This window comes from Coloeus monedula (genome assembly GCF_965178545.1).
Source record: "Coloeus monedula genome assembly, chromosome: 16".
Taxonomy (NCBI): domain Eukaryota; kingdom Metazoa; phylum Chordata; class Aves; order Passeriformes; family Corvidae; genus Coloeus; species Coloeus monedula.
In genome coordinates this window covers 10396836-10418770 of record NC_138796.1, presented here as the reverse complement: position 1 = coordinate 10418770, position 21935 = coordinate 10396836, and the positions used below count along the sequence as shown (strand labels likewise).

Genomic DNA, 21935 nt, shown 5'->3' with positions numbered 1-21935 from the left:
CCTAGACAGTGCAAAACTGTGAGTAAAAAACCCACTGCTGCTCAGTCAAACAAGCTTTGAATTCTTTCTACTGTTTGCATGGCCACCATTACCTTAGCCTCATAAAGTCAGAGCAAAGCTTTTGGTTAAGGAAAGGGAAAAAGGAGGGGAAAAAAAGAAAGAAAGAGAAAACAGGTTTATACTAGCTAGTTTTAAATGTGATTTTCACTGGAATACCCTCTCATGACTTCCACTCATGGATTTTCCTTTTCAGTACAGTAAACTAGCTAATATGTGAGTGTGGGCCACAGTTTCTGTCACTGGCCGCTGATACGTAGACTGTGACAGGTGGTGGTGTTTATTTTTATTAGGCTATGTCTTATGTCATCAGAATACAAATGTAGATTTGGGTTTGATTAAGTGAAAGGACAGGTCTGGAGGAAAGTAGAAGAAAAAATTCAAATCTCTAAAACTGCATACAGTAATCTAATACAACAGGAAAGGGGATTCTACCAGAATACGTGAAAAGCTATCACAATCTTGCTGTTAATCTTCTGAAAACGTGAAAATATCTGGTTTATTTTAAAATAGTGCAGGCAAGGATTCCACTTTTATCACCCTTCTGCCACACACAAAATTGTATGCAAGGAAAGAAGTCAACTTTTTTGAGGGAACACAACCAGCCTACGCTAAAACAAAAGTATTTCTGCCAGGAACAGACAGGTCTGCAGAGATGGGAACTAAAGGAAAGAAAAGGAACTCCGGCTACACACTGGCACTCCAGCAAACAGAAGTAACTATTACTACATAAAATAGAAATATGAGATCCAAATAATCACACTCATCACATCCCTATCCAGATACCTGGTAAAAAATAAGCTCCAAGAGAAGCCATACACTATATAAAGCTAAACTGCTCACAGTTACAAGTGTGAGCAGATCTAAACTGCCCCCTAGTAATACCATTCATGTTTGAATACCTACACATTTTCCTGATTTTTCTGTTAAAAGAATGTGTACCTAAATCCAGAAGACTATTCCCAGAATCACTTAATGTCTGATATCTTATATCCCACCTGAAGCTACAGTCTTTCCCTACAGTGCTTCAACAAGTAAAATGGAGAGGAGCTATCATGTTTGAGATAATCTCCACCAGTCTCTGGGGTGATACTGACACTACCTCCCAGTGTTCTGTATTCTCCTTTAGCTTTTTAAGCATTTTTCTTGTCCTTCAGATTGCTTGCTCTCTGTTTTTCTTGCTAATATTCTTACCATAGAGTCCTTGACTCTTCAGAAGACTAAAAGAATTAAGGGAATTGCCCCGTATTCATAAGTAACTGCTCTCCCAGCAGCAGCATTCACTGTAAGTCCTGTTACTCAATTTGCAATATCCCACAAGCCCCAATACAGCATGTTCTCCTTGCCAGCACTCAGCCAGTGCCATGGCCAGCTGCCAAAATGGGAACAGCTACAGTGTCTAACTCTGGAGAGTCTAGGTTGTCCAGAATATCCATCATTGGTATAGATGCAGTAATGAGTAATAGCAGAGAAGCTTCACAGCAAAGTCTAGTAGATATGAGACTCTTCAAAAAACAAAGAGGTCTCTAAAATGGAGAGCAGGTAGTCAGAGGGGGTGTAAGAGCATCTACAGAATAGACAGGAAAAAGAAGAATGTCTTCATTGTATTTAAAAGATTATATACTTCTCCATGTAGCACAGTGAATCTGATTTCTTACAGCAATTAATATAAGCTTCAAAGAATATGCATGTCCAGTTTTGGAATTCTGAAATGCAGTGGAAGGAAAAAACTCAAGTATTTCCTACAAAAGTTGTCTTGCAGGGAATAAATGCTGACTGGAGACCTCACCATAAGGAATACCATATAGGTTTTCTTTTACAGAAAAATCCAGTGCTGTTTTGAAGCCCCGTGCACTCACCCTGGGCAATCTCCAGAGGACTTTGTACTGTAGAAAGATATCTTGTCATTAATGACTGGTGGGTAGTCCTGCAGCAGAGTCCCCTTATCTAACAGGGCTGCACACATGGATGACTTGCAGCACAATTACCCTACTGTGGTTGCTAGGTGGCAAATGTAGTGCCTACAAAACATCTGATGCTGACAGCTACTGTAAACTGTTTCATAGGAACAGCTTTACCACTGCACAAATTCTGCAATAAAGGATTTTCTAAACTAGAGCTATTCCAAACAAAAGCACCACAAAAATTACATTTATACTGAACTTTTGACACACACAACTTAACCCACATTTCTCAAGATAAAAATTTATAAAAGCAGAATTTTCTAAAAGCTGAGTCAACAAAACAGCTAGGTCACTAGAGGAAAGGCTGTTCTGATCCTTCCACAGTTTACAGTCACTCATAACTCTGCCCTCCCTGGAGGAAGTTGGCACTGCTCAAATAAGCATTGTAGCTGATGAAACGAGGATATAAAATTTTACTTGCAAAATAGTCAAGCACCAATGCTGACTTCTTGTGCACTGCTCACCATGCGGAGTTAACACCTTGAATTTCTGAGTCTTCAAACTCCCCCTTCCCTAACGATTTGCATATGTTGGTAGCTGTAGTACTCCCCCTAGATTCACACTCTAAACTCAGTGGTCTTTGCAGTTTTGTGGCCTTCTTCAGGAGATGTGATCCTCACATAGTGACCAGTGCATCCTCTACCACTGCAAACTTCCTTTCATACCCTCTTCATCTCTGCTACCCCTGTCTAAACTGGTCACAGATTGCTACCAACAATTAAAATGTAGCAAAAAGCACGTACTCTGACATTTAGGATTTGACACAGCATAATGCAGCTACAGTAGCGGAATCAGCCCAAGTTATGTCCAGCTGCAGATTTTCAGAGGGAGAGTACACCTAATCCTAATAAGGAGAAAAAAATCTTTTCTTGACACTTGAAACAATGGAAGTAAATGGAAGAGGGGAAAGTTACAGACAGATTAAGTTGCAGGAATCTGAAGCAGAGTGAAGGTCTTTGAACAAACAGCATCAGAACAGCTTATGGCTCAGCTTGTAGTATAGTGAGTAATTGCTGGTATTCAGGAAATTAATCTGAAGATCTTAATTGCAACTTAAACAATTACTCATAATCAGAAGACTGTAACAGTCTTCCCTGCTAGTAGATAAAATAGCTCCTTCATATATTAAAAACCTGCCGATGTTAAATGTTCTGATTGCTCTCTGGCACAATATTCCTATCCTGGGTTTCATAGGTTGTGTTTATTCCCAGAGGAGTAAACAACAACATCCAGGCAAAATTTACCAGGACACTTGCAGAAAAAAAATGATGACCAAAGTTATCAAGAGACTAGATGAAGCCATCTGAATTGATTTGTCAGTTTGGGTTTAGGCATCCAGATTATTTCTATCTTCCCTTTTTACATCACTCAAACCCCCATTTTGCCTCTAAACCACCCCTAGCTTCTCTCCTAATACCAGGCAGTTAGTCCTAAAGTGCAGTAGCAAATGTTTCATTAGATTTCTATTCTGGGTAGGTATCAGCCATGTCGTGTTCTCTGGTTTCCATAAGAGCTGACACTTCCAGTTTGAACTGTTTACTGGGATTTGTTTTCAGAAAGGCTCCTAAAATTCAAAGCTAAGTCAGGCAAATTGGCACAAATGTTGAGATAACAAGGGATTTCTTCTCTTTGCTACAGTAGGGAAGGTTCAAACTAGGCTTCATCTGGAGAGATGTTTCACTGCAATGCAATCTGTCACAGTAAATACAATGCACTGGGGGACATCTTGATTTGTGTCACTGCTCTTACACTGTTTCAGGAAGCACTTGCTGTAAAAAGCAGAACTATGGTGATAAAGTCTAGTAAGACTGTCAAGAAGTTACTAAATGTTTGACTACTCAGTCTCAAAACAATTCTACTCCAATCTGAATGTCTACTTCCATGTGAATGTAGCTCAAGTACACTGTGAAGCATATGGGCCAAATTCTACTCTGTATGCTGAAACTGTAAAAAAAAAGTGTTGTAAACACACAAATTTGCAATCTAAACAGAATTTCTTTGGGTTTCCCCAGCTAACACATGCAATACGTATCTTGAAGACCACACAGGAAATATGGCTCAAGCAGGGGAAGCAGTAAACAAGGAGAGGGTTAAAAATCTGGTAGATGTTCAAAGCCACTTTTTGATTATTTGATCAAATGCACTTAAAATGGTAAACTTGAGAAAGAAAACTTCAGTTCCAGTGTACGGGATGGAGCACTTACTCATCCATACCTCCAAATCGGCCAAGGTCTAACAAGATCCATAAATAAACACTGAAGACTTCTTTACAATTGGATTTTTTAATACCCGGAAGAAAGAAGTTACTTAATAACATTTAAGGGCCCACAGTCTAGAGGCTGTGGACTCTCAGAGACAAGTATCTCCTCAGCACTGCTCTCCCTGTAGTGCCCCCCACTTCTGGATTCACTTACAAATGTGAATCCATTGTTTCTTTTCTCCTTCTTGATTTAATTTATAAAAATAAAAGAAAATTTGGGGCCTTCCTTATAATATGTAAGTGAAAAGCTGAAAAAATATGACTGCAGCTCGAGTTTGTTGTTTGCTTGTTTTTTAAAAGCAGGTAGATGGGGGGGGGATGTGTTTGTTTGTTGTTTTGTTTGTTTTGTGAGTTTTGTCTGTTTGCTGGGGTTTTTAAAAGACATTCTGGTATTACTTTAAAATTTTTCCTTGTCAAGCTTATGGTATCTGGAGAACTGGAAGAGGTGTAACCTCAGAAATAGATCAATAAATGAAAATGAAGCAGAGAAGAATGAAAATGGAAGAGATTTACAGCCAAACTACTTTGGCTGAGCTAATACTGTAATTACTTGATTTGAACAGACAAATACTTTTTTAAACCCATACACATGCTTCTCTTCTGGAAAGGATGGGATAGAGAGAACATAACAAGAGAAGTCCTTCCAGAAGATTCCCTTGGAAATATCTACAGTGAAAAGCAAGAACAGAAAGTCTGAAATTCACAAATACCGTAAGTATCTGCAAGCTTTAAAGTGAAAAGAATTCAAGATTCAAGGACTAAGAAGCAAAACCAGAATAAAATGCTTTTTGATTTCTTCAGGGAGGTGGAAAGGGGTGTGGGGAGGTGTGGTCACACTCGCTGATTTTACAGGCCTGACAAACTCAGCATGATGTTAATATTACCTGGTAAAAGGAGAGTAATGTGTTTTTTCTTTGCATATTTCCACACTATCCTATAATAGTTCATGTGACCAACTCTTCCAGAAAGTAGATCAATTACCCCGTTTCATTAAATGTTTCTTTAAAAAAAAAGCAAAAAACCCAACCACACTCATAATGGTTAGCAATGTCATTTTTTAAGACAATTTTTGTATTTTGGTCCCTGATACTCTGGACTATCTGCAGGCTTTTAAGGTTGCTATGCTCATGCTTATTTAATCTTCCATTTTTGGAGTCCTTCAGTTTCCTGCTAAGAAGCCACTGAGAAGCTGATTGCAGACTGTTTGTCCTAAAAAAAACCCAGACTGCTTTGCCAAAGGAAAAGCATATACTGGGCCATGCTACTAATGACAGAAGGAAACAAGAGCATGCTAGGTTCATCCAGAGTAGGAAAAGGCTGCTACGCACAGGAACATAAAATATGTGGGGTTTTATCCATAGATGAGAGAAGGAATGAAAATAAAAACTTTTTGCCTCTGCTTCCAGTCTTGCAACAGGGAATAGCTTTGTTGTAAATCTCTTTGTGGTAAAGTTAAATTGAAGGAAATGCTCTACCAAATGTGCTTACCAAATGTATATCAAGAAATCTGTTTTTCAGCATACCAGAGTTACCTATAGTGCCAAGCAAACACTGTTCCTGCAAAGTGAAGTTTGTCACACTGCCAGATCCTTCAGCTAGGAAACTGCCACCTCTCCTGTCTGCTACACACTGGGCCTGCAGCCTGACTACAGGCCAACATCTGATTTTGCTAAAACCTGTCTGGCGTCAAGTTTTAAAAGAACATGTTTTAAAATGACTGTTGGATGCTAAGTAATATCCTGGAAGGATGAGGAACTGTCTGCACCCAGATGTACAGAGTGAGCCTGAAATGGTGGCACTCTCATCAGATGCTTTTTCTCAGTAGGCTTCACAACTCTGGCAGAGAGCTTTAGAAACAACTGCTGCACAAAGAAAATACTTTGTACCTTGTTCATCAGTTTTCAGGTACAAAAACAGTCTCCAAAGCATGAGATAAAGATGTTTGAACACAGCAAATTCATCTTTTTTCATATTTTGAAGTAGTAGAAGTGAATAGGAGATAGCTGCAGCTCTCTCCTAGTGTTGCAGCAAAATAAAGATTGTACTTTTCATTGTCAATATGACGTATAGCACTGTTTTCACCTTTTATCATCTCTGGTGTTACATATAAAAGCTGTCCTTTCAGGGCAGAAGGCAAGGCATCCAAACAGAAACACCTCTTGTCTCAGTTTAGGTTCTATGCCAAAAAAGGGCTACAGCCTTCAGAATCCTAAATTAAAGCTTATGCTCAAATGGGTTTTAAACAATCCATTTTCCCTGGCCTGAATTCACAGTCTCTCATCATGAAGGACCATTTACAGCACTAATCAGAATTTAAAAATGCATCATTCAATTATGCTGTCATATAAAAACTATCTTTTAAGCGTTTTCTTTTTAAATAGGTATGGTGGGTATTCCTAGCACTAATGCAGAAGTGGATTGATTCTACTATTTAGATGTACAGTGAGTCTATTCTCACACTAATCTTAAAAATGCTTTTACACTTCATGAGTCATACCCATAATTACAAATAGCTGAGTACAAAACCCAACAGATGCTTTCTTAAGCAGAAGGCTAAGGGTAGCTGGTAGGGCTCCACAGCAGAAGAGTGCAAGAAAAGCTTCGGGGTCATGTACAGCATTCCCTGGTAGAGGAAGTAAATCTTGGTTTAGTATTACCCTGAGGTTTTGCAAAACTTTAAAAAAATTAAACTTTGACCTGTACAAACTCTTCATATACTTTCATTCCTCTTCATGCACAGAGCTGGATTAATAATTTCATGAAATATGAAAAGATAAAATCTGCTCAAGTTGCTGGAGAGGGTCAGCTTGGTCCCATTTTCTCTGTATATGTGCTCTCCAGTGACCTGTAAGTAAAGGTACAAGTTGTCATTTAGACCTCCTCAAATAGAGACAGCAGTGTTTTGTCCTCTTTAACAATCCCCCTACAGATCTGCAAAACTGTTCTGTGTGGTCTCTTTCCCTGATAAACTTTCTAGAGTGCACAATGATTACTGCATACATTTTGCACCAAGGAGTTCTACAGAACAACAGAAAATTGAATAGATGTTATAGGTGTAACACACATCTCCTGCATATTCGCTGTCTTTCCAAGTGGAAATGGAGGAAGCACATGGTTTATTTCACTAGCCACCATTTCAGAAATAACACAGCATATGCCCCTAATAAAGGAACAAATATTGGCAGTAACTGTTCAAAATTTAAGGGTAATGAATATACAAAGAATATACTTAGAGGGCATAGGATCTGACAGAAGGAAACTCCAAAAATAAGTACTTTCAAAATAGCCACATTAGCAGACAAGGAGTGTGCAATGTGAATTTGAAACAATGGAAACAATTTATTTCTAACAAAACAAAATACAGGCAAATCATAACCTGGTCATTAATTTTCTCTGACAGTGGTATAGTCCCTGAAGAGAAACCAAAGAATCTCTATAATTAGTAACACTTAAAATCAACACTGCTGGAAACTATGCTGGGGTCAGAGTAACTCCAGCAGAGAGCCAGATGACTGTGACAACGGCAACTACAACTGACCCCAGAATTCTTCTGTGGGTAATTCCCAGTGAAATCCATATGCATATGTAATGGTTTAAACTGCTGAGTGCTTGTGATATGAAAACATCAAAGCAGTAAGTGTATGCTTTAAATTATAGTATAAATTCAGAAAATTGTCAAATCTGTTTATGTAGGTTATGAATATTGAGGAAGAAATCTTACTGATAAACTTGTAATTCTTTTCCAAGGAAGAGAAAACTATCTCCTGTACTAGCATGTTGCATGTTCACAGTTGTACATTGTTTGTGCACAGCTAAGGAGCAACAGTAAAGAAATGAGAGAAAACTCTCATTTTTTCATCCTTCGCACAGCTGAAAAACATATTACTCAATGGCTTTAACTGAGTATGCTTCAGCAGCTCCTGGTGAAAAATATAGTGGGTTCTTTGCTCCCCATGTGTGGATCTGAGATCATGAGACCCTTGTCCCTCCTAAAAGCCTTAAGCATTAACTGGGGATGGGTGAAAGTGGGAAAGTAAGAGGAGGAGATTTTAAGCAATTTTGAAAGATTAACAGCCCTGTACTTTCTCCACAACAGACTGGAAATTTCCCATCCAAGCCTGTGCAGAGCAAGCAGCCCGTTTACAAAGATAAGAAACTGATGTGAATGAACCTCTTTGTTCTCTGTGCCATTGACTAAATATGAGATACAAAATGACTATTAAAACTTTCTCAAAGGCAAAAGTTTTCAAATTATACCAAAAGAGATTGCTGGTCTTCTTCTCTTTTGGCTGTGCTATTATTGGGTGGCTTTTACCAGTCAGCTTTGTCATAATTGCATTCATGATTTTTGTACAAAAGGGCATGACCCTTCTCACTGAAATGGATTGGGACACATATACAGTGGAGACTCCATCCATGGTTATGTAAGTAAAATAGGCATCCCTGTAGAGATTCAAGTATCTAAATGAGATTTAGACATCTTATTAAAGTACTGGCCCAAAGGCTACCTCTGCATCTGCTCACCTGACAGACGGTAACTGCCATGGCCAATACAGACAATCCAGACCACTAGTTACCAACGGTGAAAGTAAGCCAGTGTCTGTGCTTGCTCTTCCACTTCTTTCAAAAAAGATTTTGAGCTTTTAATGTTTAGTAATGTTTTATCATCTCTTCTATGGCAGTTGATGCATAAAGACAGTAGAAACTGGTGTTGCACTATACTTATTAGATCCAAATCTTAAACCATTAATTTTACATTAAACAATGACTTTTATAAAAATGTTCTTAACTGGCTGTGGTATCTCAGATATTCCATGCCACCATACATTTTTGATTAAACAAACTACAGGATGGTGTGCTTAGGGCAGTGTGTACCATGAAACAGCTGCTCCGCTAATGCTGCAAACTGGCTAGATAGGATTCGGGAGCAGTCCAGAGTTACCTGTCATCTTAGGAAGGTCTCCTGACACACAAACATATGTGAAGGGAGCTGTACAGCTCCCAGGCAAAAGATGATTCCTGTCTGGATGGCTTAGAGAGCACATAGAGGAGGTGAAGCATCTATGTGGATACTGGGCCATATTTCACTTTCCACTGAATGAGAATGGAAAGAGACCCTGCACCTTGTTGCATGCTTATGGTGGACACTGCATTTATGGAAGGAAAAGTTATTTTTACTCCATAGAAAATTTTGCAGTTGTGCTAGTTTTGGTTAGAATAGAGCGAGTTTTCTTCATAGTAGCTAGTGTAGGGCTATGTTTTGGATCTGCTCTGAAAGGGGGGTTGATAATTAAAAGTGAATAATAGAATTAAGTCATCTGATTCTCTCTCCCATCCTGCTGATGGAGATCTTGGTTGCTGACTGAGTTTAAACCACAACGAGATAAACTGTGTTGTAAAACAAGTTTTTGTATAAGTCATGGTGACTTCCAAACTTGGTCTTCTGTCACAGTCTACTCCCTCAAAAGTCATTTTGCCAGATTTCAGATGAACCTCAAACAATTTGGAATCCGTGTTACCAGTAACTATACCACATCAGAGGAGTCCCTGATAACTCCAATAACGACCAACTTCAGCCGAATGGTGACAAACCCCTGCACTGGACAATTTCCTAACTGCAGCACCATGGCATGAATTACCAAATATAATGGGTATACTGGGAATGAGACCTTACCGGACGTTTGAAGCAGACGCCCTCAGGGGGGCCGGCGCTGTCTGCTCGGGGCTCACGGAAGGAGAGCTGGGCGGGCTCGGCGGGGCCGTCAGTGCCACCAACACCGCGGCGGCTCAGGCGTGGCCTCCGGTAACGGCGCCCTTGTCCTGTTGCTGCCCAGCGAACCGAGAAGGCGCCTCTTGCGGGGTCACGGAGGTGTCTGAGGGGTTTTACCCCGGCGGAGTTGGCGAGGAGGGTGCTGGGGCTGGGTCAGCGACGTCGGACACCGTCAGTCCCTGGCGGGGACGGCTGTGCCCGCACGCCCTCGCCTCGACGCCGCGCGGGGCTCAGGGCTGAGGCGGCGAGGGGAAGGAGCGCAGCCCTTCATGGGAGCCCTTGAGCACAGCCTCGCCTTCCGCGGGCCGCCAGCGCCGAGACCCGCCAAGCAACGTCTGGAAAACGTGTCCTGTGGAAAGTGCCTGAGGGAGCTGGGCTTGTGTACTCCAGAGGAGGCGCCGGCTGGACCTCATGACTCTCTACAGCTGCCTGAAAGGAGGTCGTTGTGAGCTGGGGCCGGTCTCTTCTGCCGTGCCTACCGTGAGGGGACCAGAGGAAATGGCTTTAAGCTGAGACGGGGGCTGTTCGGGTAGTCAGGCACTGGAATATGTTGCCCGGGGAGGTAGTGGCGGCACTATCCCTGGTGGTGTTTAAGAGGCGTCTGGATGTGGCGTTGTGTGATGTGGTTTAGAGGTTTAGGGATGGTTTTGGTGGTGCTGGGTTGACGGTTCGACTACACGGTATTAAACGTCTCTTCCAGCCTTGATGATTCCACGATTCCATGCCTCTATGATTCTCTGACTCCGTGATTCTGTTCTGTAATTCCATTCTCACCCCGGGCGGGGCGGGGCCCACAGCAGCTGTCACGGAAAGGGAGGGAAGGGCCGAGGGAGCCCCGCCCGTTGGCTGTTGCTGCCCGGGCCGCGATTGGCGCCGCGCGGCGCCGCCCGGCCCCCGGTATAAGGCGGTGGCGCGGGTGGGGAAGGAGCTGCCGTGGCCGTGGGGAGGCTGGTGGGTACGTGGGGTCTGTGCGGGACGGTGACACTGGGCGAGCGATGTGAGGGGAGGCTGAGCTGGGCTCCATGCGGAGCCGGGGTTGGGCTCGCCGTGCTGTGAGCTGGGGCGGGGGTCTGTGAGGCGGGCAGGGACCCGCGCTGGGGTCCGGGCCGCCTGGATTCCCCCCGAGTTCCTCTGCCCTGGGCCGGGGCCGCCCCTCCCCGCTCTTTGTGTCCGCGGCGGCCCGCGGGAGGGTCCGCGCCCGGCCCTGCCGGGCTCCGAGCGGTGCTGGGCGCCCCGCAGGCCTCGCGTGGGCCCCGTGGGTGACTCGGGACTCCCCCGGCCCGGGCGGCCCGTGCTGCTTCGCCGTTTGCCCCGGGGCTCGGCCCCGTCTCCTGGCGGTTTGCAGCCGCCCTGCCGTGCTGCAGTCACAAGGCGATGCCTCACGGCTCGTCGGCGGCTGCTCGCGGTGGGCGCCGGGCTCCTTTCGGCTGGAGAGGCTCGTCCCTGTTCGCCCAATGCGAGGAGTTCGGTACGTGTTGCAGGGTATGTCCAAACCGACCTTTATGACAGTTCGGGAGTTTTCGGTAACGCAAGTTGTTCAAACTGAGTCTTGTTCCTTCCTCTGAGTATCTGCAGTGTACCGTGCCGTCTCGTGCTCTTCCTTTTCCTGACACAAATGCAGGTATAGACATTACATTTGTCAGTAGATGTTGCTTTTGAATAACCCTAAAGAACTTGAAACCACTTGTGAGACTCTTGCCTTGATTAGCAGGTAGGTGAAACAGTAAGGGATCTTTCCGTGACAGCTTGTGCCAGAAGCCAGTAGTTAAACGTGATTATGTAACTGGAAAGCCAAAAGTGAAAGGCACTCAGGATGCAGAGCAGCAGCTAGAGACCAATGTGTTCCCTCTCCACAGGGGAAGAGCGAGAGGGAAGACTTACCAGACAAGATCCAAAACCAGCGTGACCTTTGCCTTTCTAATAAGGTGACTCAGAAACTCTGCATAGAGGACTCCTAGCCAGAGCTGCTTGGTGCAGGTATGTGACTGACTCCTGGAGTACTTGCTGTCTGAAGATTTGGCCTGCGTATAAAAACTGTTTGACTATCAGAAACATCAGGTGCTGTGTAGCTGCTGTTAGACAAAGCCATTAAAAAAAAAAAAACCAACAAACCCGAAACTACACATTTGGAGAGCTACCTTGAATCTAAATAGAAAAACATGTTTTTATCAGCAAACTAAATGTTGGCATCTCAGCAATTTTTCTAATATATCAAGAATTAAGCTATGCCAGGGGATGTGTACAACATGTTACTTCTGGTAATGGAATGTCAGAATTGACTGTTATCATGTCAGGACAGACTTTTCATTAGAGCTCCATGTGGATGTGACACTGACAGATAAAAATCTGGAGTCTGACAGATGTTTTGCAAGCCATGCAATTGCCTCTGAAGCAGACGTGGTCTTAACACTACAAGCCTGTTTCCAGTTCTGCATTGACTGGCTGACTTGCCTGACAGGCAGTTACAGCATAAACCTCTTCCACTTGCTGTGCTGCTGAGAAAGTCTGTCTGCTCTTGAAACTGTCGTCATGTCTGGAAAACATCTTAGACTGCTACTCTCTCATCTCTCCATCTTGCTGTCTTCTGTAAACTATCAACTTCTGTGTGGTTTAGCTTGGTGCAAAGCTTTAAAAGTGAGTCTTGATTAAGTGTAAGGCACCACTACACCTCATGTGGGAACTAACTGCTGGTCCAGCCAATGCTGTTAGGTATTGGCTTTCGCTCTAGAGTTTCTAACAGTTGCTTGAATGCTAAGTTCTTGGAATACTCTCCACAGCTAATTAGCCACAGAAAAGCCCTGTTCTTTTATTCCTCATCAAAACTAATAGGGGTTGGGAAAAGATGATTTGCATTGAAGCCAGAATTCTACTAAACAGCTCCCTGCTTCTAAAATAGCCTGTGGCCAAGCCCCAGCTTGTGCAAGGTAACTTGGCATTATCAGAAAGAGGTGGTATTAACTGGAGTTAATGAAGAATAACAGCGATGCCTTTTTTTTTTTTTTTTTTTTTTTTTTTTTTTTTTTTTTGCAATGGTGAAGCCTGAGCACTCCTGTATTGTAAAGGCCTTGCTTTCTGTGGCTGGGTAGTGTTGGTGCTGTACATGCTTGTGTGCCAGCGGTAAATGTACAGCACTGATCTTCCCAGTGGCTTTTCCCCTTGTCTTCCATTGGCAAAAAGGATGCTATTATGATAGTATGCAGCATTCCTCAAAAGGGATTTTACTAGCAGAAATAGAAGAAAGCATTTTTCACAATTAGAAGCGTGTTGATTACAAGCTGTTGTTGGAGGCTTTTACTGATTTTTTTTTTTTTTTTTTTAAAAGAATTAAGCTAAAGGCCACTCTTGGTAGTTTTATTCTCATTTCCTTTACTGTGCCCCAGTTAATTTAGGTGGAATACTATAAGACAGTAGCTCCCATCTCCTCCCCTCCCTGCCACCCCCCCCCCAAAAAAAAAAAAAAAAGCCCAAAGACTTAATACTTGAACCTTGAACATGACTGCTTGATGAGAACTTTAGTATATATTTGGGTGAACTGTAGTAGATTTGCTTTTGAAGCCTCTTCCTATAGCTTTGGCTTGAATGGTAGCAGTGAAACATACCTGCAGGCATTAATAATAGTGAACTTAGCAGCATAATGCCTGTAATAATGAAAAACTTGGTTTAGAAACTAATTCCAGTCTTGCACTGCATTTGTCCCCTAGCAGCCTTCTGCAATTTAAACTGCCTGTTTGTCCTCTAGTTACAGCTTCTGAATTGGATAATAAAACTTCACAAACGAATTTCTGAGTAGAAGCTGGTATTAGGCAAAAAAGAAAAGCAGCAAGTTATGCATGGAAAAATGATTTCTAGCTGATGTTTTCATGGCTTGATTGCTGTAAGAACTGAAACAGGCTATTTGCAGTTCACGCCAGTGATCTGACTAATCTTGCTTGTGAGTAAATACGCTTAGATGCTTGATTTGATAGCAAGTGTGGTGGGAAGGGACACAGCTTTATAAGTGCCACCAAATGTATATGGATGGTGCTGGCAATCCCTTTGAAGATCAGGAATTTACAGCCTCTAATATCTTACAGCAAAAGTGATAAATGAAGGCATTGCTGTGCCTGGTATGCTCATGGGGGATTTTTAGCTCAGGTAGGCTGTAAGGGGAAAGTGAGTCTGAACTAGAACTAGTTGTGGCCTAAGGCCAGAAAAACAGCAGTGTGAGCTAGCAACACTATAGCTTTGAAACTATGTAAAGCTACTGTCATGCACTGTTAAATAGTTGTTTGTGCCACTGTTAATCTGTACAGATGCTTCATACCAGACTTTATATAGGGTGGTGGCTCTCAGGTACCTGTGTGGGAAGAGGATATGCCTGAAGGAATGATGCCTACACTTTTGTCATTGAGAAGTGAAGTTGTTTGAATTGTAAACCAAATAGAAAACATTTGGATTTTTAAAAACCTATGGATTTGGCCAAGAAAGATCTTCAAGAGGAATCTGTAAGTTGCTATGTTGCACTCGAATTTGGACTCAAAATTTAGTCAGCATAAATCAGTCTCGTGTGTCCTGAAACAAGATTGCCAGAAGATCCTGGTGATGCAGAGGCTGGTGATGTGCAAAGTTTCATAGTTTATATAGTTGATGCTGTCTACTCAGTCAGACTGGCAGAGGGGTAGCATCTGCAATAGTTTCCACTGTGAAAAATTATTTCCTAGGTGATAGTAACTGCTTAATGTAAGGCTATATGCTGCCCCAAACTGCTGTAGAGGAACAGTAGGTTGTCATTGCTGCTTGCAATGGTGCAAGCTGCAGAAGAGGTTTCAATGTAGCCATGCAGTGCCTGCATGAGAAGCAAGGTAAACTATCTTTTATGCTGATGCTGTACTGTTTTGGCTGGATCAAACAGTGCTGCTGTTCAGACATGCCCTGAGGAAAATGAACTACATGAAAGTCACTCTTAATCACCCTCAGCTGATCACCCTGTGTTGAATAAGCATTGCAGAACCAAGGTGATTGTGACAAATCATACACTTCTCTGGCTGCAGTGAGCACACAGCCCTGCTGAGGGTGTGTGGTATGGTCAGGTTTGGTTTTACTACTTAAGCAAAACTGGGTCTGCAGAACTTGGCTGATTGTATCAGATACACTACAAGCTATTGATTGCTGCAGTTTACAGGGCTGGGAATGTAACCAGAGTGTCTGCAAGTTATGTGACACTGGACTCTAATGACACATGCTGAATTCCTTTGTAGTGGAGGTGTCCTTGCTGAAATGGTGATACACATGGGTCTGTCATTCTATGAGACATCAGGGAACAAACTTAGTCTCTGGCTTGAGCTGTCTTGGTAAAGATCCTGCACTGCAATTGCCTTGACTCATGTTGAAATGCAGATGAGACTTCTGGTGCAGTGGGTAACACTCACTGTGTTACACACCCAGTGGTCCTGGCTCAAGGTTGAAGACTGACTTCCCCTGAGGAGTTTTTGTATGAAGATGCTGCACCTGCAGCTGAGACTGCAGCAGTGATGGTGAGGAATAGCCTTTCTTGGATAGGTCTATGTGACCCTCAACAGACTGGCAGCCAGAAGATACTCTGTTACCCCATTGCTAGTCAGTTGGGTACAGGTCAGGAGAAAGGCAGGTGTGCACGTACAGATGGCCTTAGAGCCTTTGGGTACTGCACCTTTTGTACCTGAAATGGCAGTACTGAGCCCTAACCTGATTTTTACAATCGCACAGAGGTAAGAGACTTTCTTGGGTAGGACTGGCTCTGGTCTCTACTGAAGTCTTCCATGAGTTTGTGTTTTGTTGAAGATCTAGGGTAGTAGGAGAGAAAAGCTAATGAATGCATACTTACTTATGTCCTAGCCGAAGGAAGAAAAGTGAAGCTATCAGCTTTGTAAACAGTAACTTGGAAACTGAAGACAAGGCTCACGTGACTTTTTAAATAGGGTTTATAGGGTGACTTTGGAAGGGGAAGTAGCAAAAGACATTACCTGTACATTTTTGTCCTGCTCAAACTACAGCAAACTAAGGAACTCTTGGAGATCTTCCAATTTTCTGCCTGCTGCCTCTCTTCCAATTCCAGCTGTGGTCCTAACAGGCTGCCTTTCTCTTATGGTTTTAAAGCCACTAAGAGGAGCAGAAGCTTAAAATAATGATATTCCCACTGCGCTTCACTAGTCTTAAGTATAGCTCTAACTGCTTTTTATGAAAAAAGCAACAGATGTTTTATATGTGTTTATCAGCTCAGTGAACAAACAATTAATTAGCATGTACTCAGCCCTTGTAAGCAGACCACTGTTAAGGACAGACTTACAGTAATGCATTAGCACTGTAATTACCTTCACAATTAGCTTACCAATCCTGAAATTCTTAGCATATAAGAAGGAGGGTTGTAAATTAAATTTTAAAAAGGGCCAGACACTCAAAAATACTGTAGGATTCCTTGAGGAAGACTAAAGGTAGCTGAATTGCTACCTTGTCATGGATTTGAGATCTGACTTGTGATACAGCATTTGTATCAATAGTCTTAAATCTCCCTATACTGAACTGTATAAATTCCACACAGCTTTGTCTCGCATCTCCACGTAAAAATTGCTACCTCTTAGTATGCTGATGATGTGCTATCTCAACAAGCATGTCAAGAGCCAAAACATGGTTCTGTGATTCTATGACTGAACAGCACAAAGCACTGAGTGCAAGAGAGTCACATGCCCTGGTGGAGGATACCAGCCATGAATATAATCTTGCTGAGTGCAGTAAAACTGTACAACTTCATTACTTATTTTTAACCCTGCAGGAGTTCGAAGATGCATCAAGACTGATAGTGAGGACAGAAAAATCTCCTTGAAGAAGAGTACAGCCTGAACTACTGGCCATGTCTATCATGGATCACAGCCCCACCACCGGAGTGGTGACTGTCATTGTTACCCTGATCGCTATTGCAGCTCTGGGAGCCCTGATCCTGGGCTGCTGGTGCTACCTGCGGCTGCAGAAGATCAGCCAGTCTGAGGATGAGGAAAGCATTGTGGGTGAAGGAGAAACCAAAGAGCCCTTTCTGCTGGTGCAGTACTCTGCTAAAGGACCTTGTGTGGAAAGGAAAGCAAAACTAACTCCGAATGGCCCAGAAGTACACAGCTAACTCGGAGCAACACATGCAGATGGACTATGCTCATGACGTGTAACCAGCAGAAGCATCTCAATACTGTGAAAAACCTGGTCACGTACACACCATTCATCGCAAAACACCCTGATGAGAATTAAATAAGCTTTGTTTGCAACTGCGTGCACTGAGAAGTTGCACTGTGCATTGACTGTGTATCCCAATTCCTCAGTGGCAGGAGCTGACTCGCCTGGCATAATGTCCATTGCCGGCAATGGGCACAGGGATACTCTGGTGTGAAGAGACTACTACTGTTTTTTGTTACTTGAATGTTTAGCTGAGCCTATTTTGATGGAACTACTACTGTAATGTAAACTACTTTACAACTGTGAACTGTAAATAGGCTGCCAGAAACTTCTTGCTTTGTGTTCTGTAGCATATGGGAATATGATGCACTTGTATGTAATACACAAGGGGACTCCAGACCTTCAAAACCAAATCTGCAGTTAAAGCTTGCTTCTGCTATGACATTGAGTGTGCAGCCATTAAGTCAGAACTTTGAACAGTTTATTGGGCTGATGCAGAGTACTTCATTTGAAAAGGGATAAGCATTTAGTCATATGCTGAGGGAGGACACACAGGAGCTACAAGAAGGAAGAGTTCCTTTAGTTGCAGCTATGTTGTTTAAGCTTCAAGCTGCTAGGACTGAGTTCTCTATGTAGCTACTGCAAGGAAACTGCCATTTTGATGGATTCTAACATGGAAACTAATGATGGATACTGAACCCTCAGGGGAAGTCCAGAAGGTTTCCAGGTGTTTGAATGGCAGTAGAGCAGACTTTTTCTCTTCCACAGGTCTGTGTGCTGAAACTGCAGAAGTGATTACTTAGCAAAACTGGCTTAAGTGCAACTAGTATGAATTCTTCCCAGAACCCTAGTTTGTGTACTTAGCAGATAGGGTGTATGTTAACAGCCTGTTATAAAAAGGTATTTTAGTCTACAGTTAGCCAACTCTAGAATTCAGTTAATGTATCTTGTATATAACTTTTGATTGAACTGTACTACAACAGAAGAAGTTTCAGTCTTTTCTACTGTTGATAGGGGCAAGGGTTATTGCTGGTCAGTAGAAGTTTTTAGCTAGCAATGGCCAAGTCCTTCCAGAGAACATACATTTCCTGCTCTGTGCTGTAGTTCAGCTATATGAACTGTAAAAAGGTGTTAAATGGGATGTTCTGGACGGCAAATGTCTAGGGGGAAAAGCCAGAAAGGGGAGGAGAAGAAACAACACTGAGCGACCAATGGCAGCTTACGTATTCTAAAACTCTGTGTAGGCACACATGCTTTAGAGGTCACTGGCCTGTTTTCTATTACTTTATACATGGCCACCTTTGCATACTGGTATTTTTAAACACTTAATTGCCTAGCCTTAATTCAGCTCCAGAGGAAGCATGAGATTTGCTTCTTGTACCTGTACATATGGAATAACTTAAGGCCTAGCAAGCTTGCTTGAGAATTTTAACTATATGCAAGACAAGAATGGCCTAGACAGTAAGTTGTCCCCTTCTTTTACACTAAGAGGGTGAATTGCTTTGTTAGTGCTACATTTGTGGTTTTTAAATTGAAAGCTGTAATTTGAAGCCAAATAAATGCTGTCAGTAGCAAAAAAGTAGCAAAAAGCTCTTGCTGTTGCCTCTTGAGTACAACATACGGGGTACAGCTGATAATGTTCTTACCCTGACACGTGCTTTTTTAAGATGCTACTCTTAAGAGACTTGCATGTATAGTCACACCTGTATACTTGCTGTATTCCAGACCTTTTAAAAGCAAAGAAAAAAGGATTAATTCAGTAAGACTTCCTTTAGTTTTCAGTAGAGAACAGTTCACACATTGCTCTTGTGGTTTCCAGGACAGTCAGAATACCAGTATACAAAAGTGATACAAAGTGCTGGAAGTTATAGAACAGAACAGTTGTAGCAAGATGACTTTGTCCATTCAAGTTTACTGATTACACAGATGAAGTATCTATTTTAATTCAGCAAAGAGAATGCAGTGTAAAGGGCAAACTTCACAAATTATGGAAAAGTATAAATCAAAGGTCTAATTTCCCTTCTAGCAGCTGTAAGAGAAAGCCAGTGAAAACTAACTGGTCCTTAGTCAGAGGTGCTTCACTGTTGCCCCTACAAACCAGCATCTTTAATTTAAATGGATAGGTGTTTGCAAGTTAGTGCAATAGTAAAGTGCAGAAAGTGTTTTCCGTTCTCCTCTTCTCTTAAGATGGGGGTATCTAATAAGTTGTTCAAGTATATAAAAATACTCCATTTGATTTTTCTTTTTCTAGATCATGTGGGGGAAGAAGTCTTTATTTACAATGAATGTCAATAAAATTTGCATAAATACCTACCCAATACTGCATCATTTGACTTGGTATAAGCAATTATTCTGTCCTATTTCCACTACTGTGCTCTGTCTCTATGGTATCAATATTGTCAATCCTTTTTTCCTCTGAAGTGGCAGTAGCTGTTGAAAGTGATAGATCATTATCTTCAGAAAGTGTTTGCTCAGATTGAAGGGGTTCTTTAATTTCATCTTTTCTCTGTAGTTTTTCTCCCCTCGCTGCCACCAGAATTCTCAGTAAAGCATTCTCTTTAAGGAGGTTTTCTGATGCATCAGCTAATTCATGAAGCTTTTCAGCCATTTCTAGCAATTCTTGATTCTTCTGGTCATATGTGGCCTGTAACTGCTCACTGTGGAGCTGCAGAGTTTTGTGCTGCTTTTCCAGTGTGTGTTTTTGCTGCTGTAGTCTCTGCTCCTCTCTCCTGGCTTCAGAAAGCTGTGCTTCAAGCTGGTCATGGGCCTGATGAAGGGCACTGATTTCTGATCTTAACTTCTGAATTTCTCTCTCTAAATGTGAGATGTGTCCTTGCTGCAGAACTGACTCTTTATGTAGGCATTCTTTGGTACAGGGCTCTGATGGAGAAAGACTTGAGTGATGTAAAATAAATTTCAGGAGATTAGGAAGGTTAACTGAGAAGTCTTCAGGGAACTTCACACTTTGCTCCTTCCTAGAAAGACATAAGTTAAGCAATGATAATTTTATCTAAGCAGCTGCTGTTCAACTCCAACTTGGTATCTTATTTTTTATCAAGTATGGTTAGTACAGCAGCTAAGAGAAACCTAAACTTTAATAAAGATAGAGCACACAGATTGATGAACTCTTTTCCCTGTGTTCCAGTCTGGGTGCTGTAATAAGTATCTCTGCATGGGACTAGTATTTGAAGAAAAAATTCTGTTAAATCTCAGAAAACAGATTTCACTCTTAAAGAAGTATCATGGTCATGGGTTATGAGCTTGAAGTACATATAGCAGCAGTGCTGTGTGTGCCATTAATATTTTTAAGTTGAAGGATGACATTTAAATGTTCGTAAGTCTACATACATTATTAGAATTTAAGTCCAGATACATAAAGCTACCTGATGGGAAATGACTATTTTGAACCTCTCTCTTACCCTGGAAGCAGTAGCTTAGTGTGTTCCAGCATGTGAAAGCCACTGCAAGGGAGCAGTTTGCTTTTAAACAGTAAGTCACTTCAGTCAGAAGTAAGGCCCTTTTGCTGTCAATAAAAAAAAAGTCTCTTTACTTGTTCCTCTTATTGCTTTATGTCAGAGGTGATGAAGGAAGCAAACCAAACGATGTTTTTCTGTTGGTTTTTGTTGGTGTTCTCTCCCCCAAAGCTGTGAAGACTAAGCCCAGCATATGGAGCAGGTAAGCCCCCTGCTTTCTGCAACTCCATAACCTGTTACAGCCTAGTAAGAGAGGTCAAGAACAGCAAGTACCAAATTTCTTCCTCAAGACTACCAACTACTAAAAAACACCAGCTCCAGCTGTGACAAATGTTGCAATTACTGCCCTTTGTGGACCCTGTGCACACACATGAGGCTAAACTGTCCACTAAGGACTAGACTGGAACTAACTCTTGCTCTTCTCTTTCTGAACCAGTTCCATCTTCAGCCTTTCACTCAGTATGTTCCCGTATAACACAAGTTCACTCCCTCCTGCAGCACAGCCGCTTCCACCTCAGTATGTGTAACTGGGAAGCCAGCTAATAGTTTATCACTCTGGGTCTCCTCCAGCTTTGCTAGTCAGCAGCGTATTCTCCTTCCTGAGGCAGCCATTGAAACAAGAAAAGCTTAGTTTGCTTCCCTTTGGCTGTCAAATTCATCACTAGAGTAAAGGACATAGAGTAAGTCCAAACAAAAATCATTGCAAAGCAAGAAAGCCAGATTCAAGTATAATGCCAAAGCCTCATGATGCTCCTGTACAACACACACCACACCACGGACAACTCTTGTGTCCCCCTGTGTGTGATATTATGTCCTGAATCACAACACGCATCTGGAACAGGGGAGTTCCTCAGTTACCAATTACAATTCCCTCAACAATGCCTTCTGTGAAATCCAACTCATAAGCATGTGGGATTTAAAAACATTTAATTTCATTTACTGAAAACTACTTATTGTACTTCAGGTAGAAGATAGATAACTGTATTTTATCAATAATTCAAGAACTTCAGTCAGATGAGGCTCCTGCTCACCAAGATTAGGCTATTTCTGGCAGAGTAAGCACCATGAGTTTTCCTCCTCTGCAGACTGCTGGTGATCAACCAAGTTACTCTTGTAATTACCATCAGCAGTTTCTCAGCTGACAATCAGCTCCCATCCCAGATTAATGAATCATAACACAATTTAGGCAAAAAATAGTCTATGCTAAATCAAACTTGACTCATTATACTGTGGTA

General features: G+C 42.1%; 2 protein-coding genes across 9 annotated transcripts in view; one reads left to right on the top strand and one right to left on the bottom strand.

The window, feature by feature from the left end:
• The first annotated feature begins 10119 nt into the window (after positions 1-10119).
• On the top strand, positions 10120-19545 carry SNN (stannin). Of its 5 annotated transcripts, none has more exons than XM_082292226.1 (3): positions 10120-10490; positions 11908-12028; positions 16839-19545. In XM_082292226.1, exon 3 carries the CDS (start codon positions 16917-16919, stop codon positions 17178-17180), a length of 264 nt encoding a protein of 87 aa, XP_082148352.1. In that variant the 5' UTR covers positions 10120-10490; positions 11908-12028; positions 16839-16916; the 3' UTR covers positions 17181-19545. The 5 variants fall into 5 exon arrangements, with proteins under 5 accessions (XP_082148352.1, XP_082148350.1, XP_082148349.1 ...); XM_082292224.1 differs by lacking the exon at positions 10120-10490 and adding an exon at positions 10976-11002; XM_082292223.1 differs by lacking the exon at positions 10120-10490 and adding an exon at positions 10988-11006.
• The window catches only part of TXNDC11 (thioredoxin domain containing 11), a 27101-nt gene continuing 24038 nt past the window's right edge, over positions 18873-21935 (bottom strand). For 3 of the 4 annotated variants that reach the window (XM_082292220.1, XM_082292219.1, XM_082292221.1), the window contains one exon: positions 19574-20202. In XM_082292220.1, coding sequence (XP_082148346.1) covers positions 19575-20202 — 628 coding nt within the window. In that variant the 3' untranslated portion in view covers position 19574. Of the gene's footprint in view, positions 18955-19541; positions 20203-21935 lie in introns of those variants that run through there. The other variant, XM_082292218.1, reaches the window with a different exon arrangement.